Source organism: Apodemus sylvaticus, chromosome 6 (assembly GCF_947179515.1).
Source record: "Apodemus sylvaticus chromosome 6, mApoSyl1.1, whole genome shotgun sequence".
NCBI classification, from domain to species: Eukaryota; Metazoa; Chordata; class Mammalia; order Rodentia; family Muridae; genus Apodemus; species Apodemus sylvaticus.
The window spans coordinates 24,305,888-24,318,381 of record NC_067477.1 but is presented as its reverse complement, the minus strand read 5'-3'; the positions used below and the strand labels follow the sequence as shown (position 1 = coordinate 24,318,381).

Here is a 12,494-nt window from a genome sequence, read left to right as displayed (position 1 = left end):
AACTCCATTGTAGGTGATTTGACTTGGTTTTTCTTATGGTAGATATATGAGCTCAACTGTCTGTCTCTTGAAATAACAAGAACCATTTATGCATTCCCTAAAAAAGGCAACATGGTTTTTGGGGGGTTTTATTTTGTTTTGAGGCAATGATATAAAACTTGGGCTTCCTTTCAACCCCACTGACTAGGAATTAAATAAAACTAGTCCCCTGAACACATTTTTTTCTATTGATCAATTTAGAAAAAGGTGCTTTTTAAAATCTGGTCTAAGTATTGTATCCTAAAGAATTTCCCTTTTTTCTTCTTAAAACTATAACACGGGGCTGAGAGATGGCTCAGTAGTTAAGAGCACTGGTTGCTCTTCCAGAGAACCTTGGTTCAATTCCCAGCATCCACAATCAGGTTCCCAACCATCTGTAACTCCCAGTTCCAGGAGACCTGATATCCTCTACCGGCCTATGAGGATACTCCATGCACATGGTGTGCAGACATACATGCAAGCAAAACACCATACACATAAATAATAAATAAAAAAATAAAACCTGTATCAAAACACCCTGTTATGGTGTTATGCAATATGTAAAGTGTATTTCTATACCTAAAATATGGTTGTAAATCTTTCTCATTGGATCATAAATCCTTCTCATAAGATCAAAATTCTTATTACTTTCTAAAATTATACATACACAAAATAAAATTAAGAATAAAGTATGTTAAACTATGTTACTAACCCCAATATAATCAATGTCCAGGTCATGATAATGCTTGGCGCCCAAAATCCATCTTACAACATAGTAGGCCGTGAGCTGAAGATTTACATAAGGCCAGCTGAACCCTTTGCCCAGCCATCCAGGGAACGACCACGGTAACCCTGCAGGGAGAACAAAGGCAGAAGAGGAGCGTGTGAAACAGTGCTGGCACCACTGAGACAGCTGAGAACCCGTGCACTAGGCCAAGGCCAACGTCAAGATGGCTCAAAGGAGAGACTCCACCACAAGCAAATGCAAACATTATTTCTATTCAACAGAAACCAAGATTTCTTACTGATCCTGGCAGCTATGGCCTATATTTCCAACTGTCCTTTCAAGAAAATGAAATAATAATTAAAAAAAAAAAATCCCTCACAGCATTTTCTAACAGAAAGAAATGCATGTTTTAACATCTCTGTTTAACATCTCCTGCCTCCAAGTTCCTGTCCTGTTTGAGTTCCTGTCCTGACTTCCTTCAATCATAGAGTGATCCAGAAGTGTAAGGCAGGAAAAAACAAACAAACAAACAAACCCCTCCTCCCCTCTCTGTTAACTCTAGTTCTCTGTGGTCAAACTGAGGATCCCTGAAAAGTTTATTCCAAAACAACCTGCACATGAACAGTGCCACATAAAGTTAAGTTCTCACACACAAGGATATTGTCTTACAAACTAAGGTTAATTGTCAGTCCTCTGGCAACCAAGCTCAGCAAACCTAACTCACCCATTAAATAAACACACAAAAGTCAATAAGTCAACAGGGAAGTGCTACTGGGTGAGGGATCGTCAGCGTGTGCGCAAGACCTCAGGAACTCTTGCCTGTGAAGTTAGGAGCGAGAACTGAAAGGCACTGGTTATGATTCCTACTTCAACTACAATATTTGAAAATAAGCTCAGCAGCTCATGTCCACTTAAATATATGACAAGTCTAGTTTGCTGCTAAAAAACAAAAAATCAAAGTCAACCTGGCATAATATTTTTTTTCTAAGCTAATTTCACTACATAAAAAGTATGACACAGAAACAACAGAACCTTTAAAGACAACGTGCTGCTAAGTACATGGAAGGTCCACATGTGAGTCTTAGCTGGGTTGTGGTTTAGCATGCTGAACATCTACGTTAACATGAGGTCTCACCTTGGAAATGGGACAGTGGGGAGCACGTGCTCAAGTCAACGATGCATACACTGTTCCAAACATTTCTGGAATCTCTCATAAAGAAACATTTGGAGGAATATATTCTTCGGGGCTCTTTTAATTTGGAAAGTAATACTCTTTTCCTTTAATTATCAAGAGAACTAATTTTCAGTAACTTACAGTTTTTAAAATAGGCTATAATTCTATTTAACTCAGTCTGAATGTAATCAAAATAGCAAATTTACTTCAAGTGATAAAAGCCCTATGTGCTGGCTATTTAAAGTGCTCCTTGTTGCTACACAACTGTGAAATGATTTCAGGCCAGCTTGAACAATTATCCAATTGTGTCCAATGCTAATACCTAAGCCCAATATGGGCAGAAACTGGATGCAGAATTTGTTTAAAATCCTTAGTCTCTGGTGATCTTAACATTACCAAGAGTATTAGACAGTTTTAAGTCAACTTGACACAAACTAGAATCATCAGAGAGGAGGGGAGTTAGATTAAGAAGCCTCTACAAGATCCAGCTGTATGTAAGCCTGCAGGGCATTTTCTTAATTAGTGGTTGGTGGAGGAGGGCCCAGACGTGTACCAGGATGGATCCCTGGGCTGTTGGTTTTGAGTTCTACACAGAAGGAGGCTGAGTGAGCCAAGACGAGCAAGCTTGTAAGCAGCATCCTTCCATGACCTCCGCATCAGCTCCTGTCTCCAAGTTCCTGTCCTGTTTGAGTAAGGCAGGAAAAAACAAACAAACAAACAAACCCCTTCCTCCCCGCTAGCAACATCTGTCAAGGTTATTTCATCACAGCAATAGAAACCCTAAGGCACTAAGGTTTAAAAATACCGAGCCAGGCATGATGGGAAGTCTACAACCCAGACACTTCACTTCAGAAACAGCAGGAGAATGAGGTAGAGGTGAGCTGGGCTAACAGCAAGTTCCAGGCTACCCTAGGTCACAAAGGGAGACTCTGTCTCAAAAATCAATCAATCAATCAATCAAGGCATGGAGATAACAACATAATAAACAGTGACAATGAAATTACATTTCCTGGTATATGTTTCATAGCTCGTAGTAAAGGGGTCATATCCAAAAGTTAGAACTTTAGTATTCAAAGAGACTTCACAAGCATGATTCCAAATTGAAGAGTTAAAGGAAAAGAGAGTCCTATGCACTTTACCTTACCCATAAGTATAATATTTGGGTTCCTCTTCTTAGCTTCCTTCATTAGCCACCACTCATAGCCTCGGAAATAATTCTCATCTAGCTCATAGTGCATGTGGGAGGGTTCAGTGCCATCTGAACAGGGAGAGCAAAAGAAAGGACATGACCCAGGGCTGTGCTTTCCAGAACCTCTTAAATACACACACACACATGCATGCACATGCACACACATGTACACACATACTCACATTCATATTCACATACACACACACTTGCAAGCAAACACACACTAAAACATTTTTTTTGTTTGTTTGCTTTGGTATTTAGAGACAGGGTTTCTCTTTATAGCTCTGGCTATCCTGAAACTCACTCTGCCTGGCCTCAAAATCAGAAATCCACCTGCCTCTGCTTCCCAAGTGTTGAGATTAAGTGTGCTACCACTACCTGGCAAAATTTTTTAATGTTGTACTGTTCTTGTATTCTAGTTCTGGTTCAGAAGTTGTGCAGATGAGAATTATGTAAGAAAGTGGCTTTTATTTCATATTTTTCATTATCTTAAACACTATAAGGTTCTTACACAATAAAGCCACAGTGTCATTTTAAAAGCAGTACCTGAGACAGATGCTGTCACATTTTACTATGAAACAACCCCAGGACTAAGTTCTGCTGAGCTTTCAATCTGAGGTTTTTCTCCCTCAAGCCTGCACCCCTCAACTCTCCCTCCCAACCTTGGCCTGTATTCCTGAGCCCCAGCCCTTCTATCCTTCTATCAATGTAACAGTCATGATACAGCAAGCTCTGAGAAAAGGTCAATGCGCATGCCTACCACAACAGCAGCAAAGTCCTACTCAGAACCAGGAGAGGAAACATCAAGGTCAGAGGTCAGCGTCCTCAGGTGCGCTCAGGGTTCACAGACACCGGTCTCTGCTAAGTGGGGCCTCATGGGGACAATGATCCTAGCCCATTGCTTCCTTGATGTCAGCATGAGAACTCCAAGAGCTGCCCTGATATGTCATTATCTCTAATTTAGCTTTAGCAAATGCACCACATCAGCATTAGCTCCCTGTCTAAAAGGTCTTAACACTAAGACATCCCCCTGCCGAGGAAAGCTTCAGATAGGGAGGGTCCCTCCCTATCCCTCCAGCTTTGATTTTCACTTCTTGTCTTTCAGCATACATTAATTATGAATACTGAAGCAGGGCCCAGTAACTGACCTATGTCACGCTCATTTTCTCCCTCTCTGACTTCATTCTGTCTCCTTAACTGTTTCCCTTCTGAGGTCTCCTAAATTGCGCTGCCCCACAGTTACCTGATTCTAAGAGCAACAGTTCCAATTCACAAATGCCTTTATCACAACAGATTAAAACTACCCCCAAGAGAGCCACAAGCCTCCCCCGGGCTAGAAAGGGAATCAAGCTGCCCTCTCAGGGGACAAGACTTCTCAGGACCATTGCAGAAGCAGCCTTGAGAATGAACACACAGACCACAGCCCCGCCAAGGTTACCGGCTCTGCCAACTATTCATAACTCTAGCTAACCAAACCACAGATAAAGCCTTCTTCCCCTTTTCAATTAAGCCTCAAAGCCCTTGTGGGCCCTTCAAAGAAAAGCCATGGATGGGTTCCTAGGCCTTCTTCTTATCACTCAGTGTTGTCTGGATGACACGAGGAACTTCCTGTCGTCACCACTGCCAGGTCCCCAATAAGTGGCCTATCCTAGTTTATTACACTGGAAGCCAGGGCTTTTGTCCTCAAACTCCAGTGGGAGCACATACATATTCAGGCGAGACTCGGCAGTAAAGGCTGTCTTCACGGGCTTGGTTCCCAGCACCCATTGGATGACTTACAACTATTAGAAATCCAGTTTCAGGAAGTTTAATACTCTCTTCTGGTTTCTGCAGGCACTAAGTATGCTCGTGGTACACACCCATACAGATAAAACATTCATATTCATAACATAAAAATAAACCATTTTTAAAATTATTACCTTGAAATCACCAGCAGGAAGATAATATACAGAAAATGCTCTCAAGTAATATTAATGGACTTTGCCTATAAGCATTAAGTCTATATAATTACTGAAGAAGTACTTTAAAATTTGGTTATGAAGGTTGTATCTTTAAATTATGTTTGTCTTTTTAAAAAGCTATATCTGTATCTGTAAAATACATGTATTTTACAATACATTTTTAAAGTTAATAACATCTTACATATTCTATAATAACATTTTTCTTATAACTTTTCCATAAAATTCCAAATGTGCACAAAACTGGATGTGTTTCTTAAGGATTACTTCAATGAGCAATTTAAAGTTCCAATACTATTTTGAAAATTTTACATTTAACATGATTCTTAAAAATAAAAATAAGAAAAGCCAGATCAGCAAGGCGATGCCACCCAGCCCAATGTACGCATGTGCACACACCTGATAATGTAAAAGGAGAAAAGAAAGCCAGATCTACTGAAGAGCGATCTCCTCAAATGAGGTAGGCGATCTGCCCTCTGTCCCACATGCTTAAGTACAGGTGAAATGTCAGGGAAACCCCGAGTCCCAAATCCTCCTACCTGTTGTTTGTCCATCACCACCTATCTCCACTTTTAGAATATGCAAAGAGGCACCAAAGTTTGGCTGTGGGAAAAAGTAACAGGGCTGTTAGTGTGCTCCCAGAGGCCTTGGGCAGTACAGTGAGGGAAGAGCCCAAACTTGTATCAGAAAGCTGAGAAAGTCTAAGGCTGAATTTCACCATCTACTTCAAAACACCACAGGCCCAATAGGTGATTATTCTTCCTTACCTTAAATAGATAATCCAGTATTTCAGAACGATAGGGCTCTGGATAATTTATTAGAAGCCGGGAGGTTGCCTGGGAAGGAAAAATGTTTTCAAAAATATGAAGAAAACAAGTATGATCATCTGTATTTGTCTATAGTACAGACACACACACACACACACACACACACACACACACACACACGCCCCAGCATGAACAAATGGAGCTGTAGAGTCATTTGCCATGCTATTTGGTCTGTATCCAATCACTGGGTGCACAAGACTGTTGTTTTTCTGAGAGCTAAGAGGTTTTTTATGATGGTGTAAGAGCTGGAGGAGAAATAAGTTTATAAAGTCTATTATTACACTGTGATCATTAACATTATCAACTTGACAGGATGGAGTATCACTCGGGAGGCAATCTTGTGGGTGTGTCTGTGAAGGAGCGTCTAGAGTTAACTGAAGTAGGAAGGCCCACCCTGAATGTGAGTAGAAACATGTCATGGGCTGACCCCTCAAACTATATAAAATCAAGAAAGCTACCTGAGCACCGGCAAGCATCTGTGTGCTAACTGCAGATACGATGTGACTAGCGCAGATACGATGTGACTAGCTACCGCATCCTCCTTCCCTACCATGATGGACCAAACCCTCAAACCGGGAGCCAAAATAAATCCTTTCCCCCTTAAATTGTTTGAATGTTTTGTCATATCAATGAGAAAAATAGCTAATATAAACATGATTCCAAATTTATCTTGAAACTGAAATATTCTATCCTAAGAGCACTCATTGATATCTGGGGCCTAGGATAAGGAAGATGAATCTCAGACAATTTTACCCATCGATATCTTACAGCTATGTAAGAGCTATGCTGAGAGGACACAGTAGTCCCCTCATCTTTATAAATTCAATCTGCTATTGTTAAGATTGACCTCACAATGATCCCCAAGGCAAGACTGTATGAAACAAACCTCACATAAGACTGATAACAGAACGAATAGAAATATATATATAAAGTACAGGCACTCAATGAGCATCAGAAGCAACCAAAGTCTGGAATGGCCAGGAACAGGTTCTCCCATGAACCTCTGCAGCGAGTACATCCTTACCAATGCTTTCACCTAGACTTCTGGCCCCTAACACTTTGAGTAAACAAACATGTTATCTTAAAAGACAAAAGATAGTACAAGCACTAACTAGATTTAGCCATACTTAGACCCAGATGACAGCCTGAAAGAAATTATAAAACCAACAGTGAAGCAAAGACCTGTACTTTGGGAGGCCCTATCAAAGTCAGATACAAGGCAAGGTGTAGATACAAGGCAACCAGGGGAAACTGCAGCTGTATCTTCACGGCCGTGTCTCTAATTCAGCAGCGGTAAAGACATGATAGGACAAGGACCTATAAACAGCTTGTGTCTTGGTCACTGTGACTCTTAGTGGTCAAAATGCCACTCTTCTGTGAGTAAGAGCAGTGTTGAAGCTGTATTTCTGCAGTCCAGGGTACCCAGGACACGTTCCCAACATCCTGCCAAGAAACTGGAAAACAACTTCCTCCTCCATAATCATTAGGACTTAACAAGAATGGCAATTGGCTAATCACGCCTGTCCTCACAATGTCACTTTGTTCCCTCGGAAGAGAAACTTAAGCACAGGGAAATGAACTAACCTGTCAAAACCAGGAGGTGAGTGTCCTGGACCAGAATGGCTCCAACAACCTCTGAAGCCCCCATGTCCACCACTGAAGCAAAATGCTTTCCCTAAATATGTGAAAGTCAAGAGAGGGCAATCTAGTACTGCTACAACTGTGCTAGGTAACACACACACACACACAAACACATTTAAACTGGTGTGTAAATAAAATGTTCATCCATCTTCATTCATTATTGTTCTCCTAAACTGACTAACACATAACACAGTATAGTGACTAATTGACTATTTTATAGACTTACCTGCTCTGGAGGCTGGAGAGATGGCAACTCACAGTGACCTGCCTCTGAACTCTATAAGCATCTGCACTCACATGTACAAACACTCCCACCACACACCCACACACCCACCCACACACACACACACTAAGGCTTACTCCATCACACCAAGTTAGGAAATTATTTTAATAATTTAAAATTGAGTAAGTTAAGAAAAACTAGAAAATTCAATTTTTTTAAAAGAGATCTATACACTTAAGATTTACTATCACAAAGATAACAAACGAAGTTAAGGTTGTATAAAAAATATTGACTGTTTTAAAATTAAATAAACAGTACTGAGACCAGATTAGTTCATTAGTACACATACACGCTTGGGTATATGAGAACATTTTACTGCATTCCTAGCTTTTCTGTAGATCTAAAATTACTCTTAAGATTTCAGTTTAAAAGCAAAACCACTTCCCAGCCCTGAGATCTTTGAATCAACAAGAAATCTCTCTCAAGACCTCATCTTTTGAAAATTAACTGGTGTTTATTACAAAGTCAGAATGGGAGAGGAAGACAACTTAAATGTTAACCAATACACCTAATGATTCTTATGCGCCCTAGGAGAGCCAAGCATTCCCTTCCCCCCAACACACACACACACACACACACACACGGGGAGGGGGACGGGGTGCTATTCACTGCTCAAGAAGGGTCCCCAAACCCTGCCTATGTCTTCCGTCTCACGGCTCCAACTAACTCCCTGGGAAGGAGGAGAACCACAGAAGCACTCTCTCCCGGTCCCTCCCTGGCTTTTCCGGAGGCGACCATTCCAGCGCGGCAAGGACAGCCCAGGCGGGCGATCCAGAACGAGGGCTCGCTCGAGCCCTGGCCACTGGACTGCAGCAGACACCTGTCCCCTCGAGATCTCCGAATCCCCATTCCAATCTAACTGCCAGCCTGGGTTCATCTCTACCCGGCGCGCGGGCGGCGGCGTCTGCTCGCCCGGCAACGCCGCGGGGGCTTGTGGGAGGGGGCGGCCCCCGCATTCCCCGCGCTCGCCCGCATTCCCGCCTCCAGCCAGCCCGCGCTCACCCCGCCGCCGCTGACTGCGCCGATGCCATCGAACTCCCGGCCCAGCCCGTCGGAGTCGTCTAGCACGTAGGCGCCGCCGCTGGGCGCTAGCATCGCACACAACAACAAGGGCACCGCGACACGGCTCGCCGAGCCCGCGGCGGCGGTCATGACTTTGGCTTGGCGTTGCTGGGATGCCTTAGGTTGGCTGTTAGCCATTGTGCGGGTCACGCGACTGTGGCGCCCCAGGAGGCGGGCCCGATCGCCTCCCCGAGGAAGAAGAGCGGGCGGCTGAGGAAGCTTTCGCCATCTTAAGTGAGGGCTGCGGGCTGTCGCGCAGCCGCTGTAGTGTTGAGAGGGAGAGGTCGAGCGAGCTTTGCCTTGTCACTTCTGTGTCAAAGAGGCGGGACCGGTCTCTGCGTGTAATTACTTAGTGACCACTCTTCCTACCTCACCTGATGGATCATCTTAGTGAACGGGAAATGAAAGGTCCACAACTGTCAAAAGAAGAGGGCTGTGAGTGGTCCTTCCCTAGTCCATCATTCTCAGTAGGAAACAGCAATGAGGACCTGGCTTGAAGCCCCCAAAGTAAGCCCCCAGTTAAGCGGTCATCTTGGTTGAGTCGCTTGGTTTGAGGAACCTGAATTTCTCTAAACCACCGTGAGACAAGAACAGCATGTCAGGGAACTCCGGATAAAATAAGATAAAAGTAAGATAATAGGCTCTCGGGAAATCCTAGTTGGGTGCAAGTATATATACACTTAGCAAAGGGTAGCTGACAAAGTTTTCTGTTCGATTGAGTAGTCTGCTATATCCAGGTCTTTTAGCTGTAAAAGAGTTACTAAGATTACTCGTCTAAAATGTTGCTATAACATAGTGATTCGGATTTAAGAGACCTAAAAAATGCAATAGGTCCAGGATACTTGGACCTTTATTCTGTTTCTTAAAGGACTATGAAAATCACTTATGAAAGATTATAAAATATAGGAATGGGCAATGTCTGCCAACTCTTGTTACAGTAACTCTTTCCTTCCTATTCACTTCTCTATCCAGCTAGATAGCCCAGCAGGTGCATCTAGCCTGTGCCCGCAGACTGCATGGAGCAGATGGCAGCTATGAAAGCGGCCCACCCCAAAATTATAAACTTAAAACATGGTGAGACTTTTTGTGATTAAAAAAAAAAAGAAACCACTCAGTTGTGCAGTTCTCAAGTGTGAAACCTATAGTTGACACCATAGTATCCCACTGTGAAAAGGTTGGACATGCCTACTGGCACATTTTACAACTTAAACTGCTCCTGAACAGATTCAGCACATACAGTCATTAACCTGTTTTATTGGGGGGTGGGGGTTAGGGGGTCTTCATTTTCTTAGGGTGTGCCCCTGTGCCCTGTAACTTAAACCTTTATGCTTCGTCCACCTAGTCTGTCACAGTAGTTTAATTCTTAGGGCCCAAAGATGACAAAAGTGAAATTATGCTTCCTTTAAACTATAGTAAGCTAACTGGCACTGTCAGTGAACTGATGTGCTAGGAGAGTGAACTGAGGATTTCGATTCCCCTAATAGTGTAGAAATCTCTCTCTCTCTCTCTCTCTCTCTCTCTCTCTCTCTCTTTGTCTCTCTCTCAGTTGAGTTCCCACCCAAGCCCCTGAGACACCAGAGTGGCAAGGAAAAGACACTTTTCTGGGGCTTAAGGGAGCATAGGCCATTGCATAACTACCTTTGGAATAAGTTGTGCTTTGCCTTAAAAACAAACCTAAATCTGTGTTTCAGGACTGCTCTCTCCAGTACTTTTCTCGTTGCTGTAACAAAATTTGTGATAAAGGACTTAAAGATGGAAGGGTTTATCTGGGCTTACAGTTGGAAGGCACAATCCTTCTTGGCAGGAGAGTCATGGCATTAGTACCCTGAGACACCTGGTGGTGTGGCATCTTCAGTCAGGAAAGCCAAAAGAGGTGACATGCTGGCATTCAGCTTACTTCCTTCTTTTTGTTCAGTCCAGCACACACAACCTCCTCCCTCTCCAGATAAACCTTTCAGGATAGACCTTCATAGACACACCCAGAGGTGTGTTTTATGGTGATTCTAAATTCAGTCACATTGATAATGAAGATTAACTACCACAAACACAAATATGGGAAATTATATGAAGAGATAAAATCAAACCATTGTCTTTCTGAACAATACAGTACCTTTGTTCATTCTTCTTTAGGAGTGTGAGTGTGTGTGTGTGTGTGTGTGTGTGTGTGTGTAGACCAGCTGCTCAAAGCAAGTGGCTTCCTCTATCTCTTCACTTACTTAATTTGTGTATGTGTGTGAGTGTATGTGTTTCATATCCAAACACATTTAGAGATGTGCACATGAGTTCTCGAAAAGGCCAGAGCAGGTACTCCGGTGTCTGGCTCTATCATTTTCTACCTTATTCCCTTGAGACAAGATTTCTTACTGAACAGCAAGGTCCAGTTACCTATGTCTCCTTCATCCTCCAAAGCACTGGGATTACAGTTTCCTGCCAACTGTAATGTGCCCCAGGCATGTGCAGTAAGTATTCTTACCTACGGAATCATTTCCTCAACTTGTCTGTTATTTTTTGAGGCAGGGTCTCTCACCAGACCTGGAACGCATACCACTCTCATGAAAACAGGACGCTTGAAGCCAACATACAGCATATGCCATCCTGTAACATGCCGTTCCAACTTTTAATTGGCAGACAGGTGACAGATTTTGTGCATGTGTGAACGATAGAGAATAGGAAACAGAAACCATTAACAAAATTGGTACCCACCCCGGAAGCACCACAGTTCATATATCAAAGCACACACTCTTGTTTCCAATTTCTAATCTTTACTCAGGAAACAAGAAATATTTCTGTTTAAACAAAGTCATGTATGCAGACACTCCAGTGTGTGAGATAAAGAGAGATCACAGCTGTCAGAGAAGCAATCGTGTTCATAGTTTCTCTTAAATGTACGGATTCAGGATTGACTGACGACATAAGACTAGGAGAGGAAGGTCCCAGGTCTCATGTTTCAAATGTGTTCTTTTAAACTGTTTTAGATTAGAAGTGTTTCTGGGTAACCTCTTTATGTTCCTCTAAACTTTTCCTTTCTGTAAGTTAAAATAAGGGAAAAACAATATTTTGAGAAAGATGAGCAACCTTGCCTTTTAAGCTGATGAAGATTCATAAAACCTGTCATATCTGCTCCATCACGATGTCTATCTGTGTGCATTTCTCAGCAGTGTCCGACTCATACACATATTCAGTGTATAATTCTTGAACTTAAAAATAAGTCACTGGTGACATGAGGAGTAAAGATAAGACAATTTTGCTTGTGAAACATATCCCCAGGGTGTGAAAGGATAGGAAGGCTTATCTCTTTACAGACATCTGCAATATCTGCTTGTAAATCTGAGCTTTTCACTCTGGATAGAGTTGTTTGATTGCAGTTGTTTCTGATAGCAACTTAGGAATCAACTTCCATCAAAAGAATATGTGATTGTAGGGCTGGTGATATGGCTCGGGTTAAGAGCACTACATGCAGAGGCAGGAGCACTAGAGTTTGGATCCTAGGATCCTAGTACCTTCCAAGTCTGACATCAGCAAACATCTTTAATTCCTCCTGTGCCTAGTCAGCCAACACCCTAGTCTGACTTTCCTGCCGCTATCTACAAACACACATGTGTGTGCACACACACA

The 12,494-nt window shown here is 42.6% G+C and overlaps 1 protein-coding gene across 1 annotated transcript in view; it reads right to left on the bottom strand.

Annotated features, from left to right (window-relative positions):
- Window positions 1–9,082, bottom strand: part of Galc (galactosylceramidase) — a 57,809-nt gene extending 48,727 nt beyond the window's left edge. The window contains exons 1-5 of the mRNA XM_052185292.1: window positions 8,820–9,082; window positions 5,834–5,902; window positions 5,606–5,669; window positions 3,064–3,177; window positions 731–870 (exon numbers count right to left, since the gene is read on the bottom strand). Coding sequence (XP_052041252.1) covers window positions 731–870; window positions 3,064–3,177; window positions 5,606–5,669; window positions 5,834–5,902; window positions 8,820–9,017 — 585 coding nt within the window. The 5' untranslated portion in view covers window positions 9,018–9,082. The remainder of the gene's footprint in view (window positions 1–730; window positions 871–3,063; window positions 3,178–5,605; window positions 5,670–5,833; window positions 5,903–8,819) is intronic.
- Between the last annotated feature and the right edge of the window lie 3,412 nt (window positions 9,083–12,494).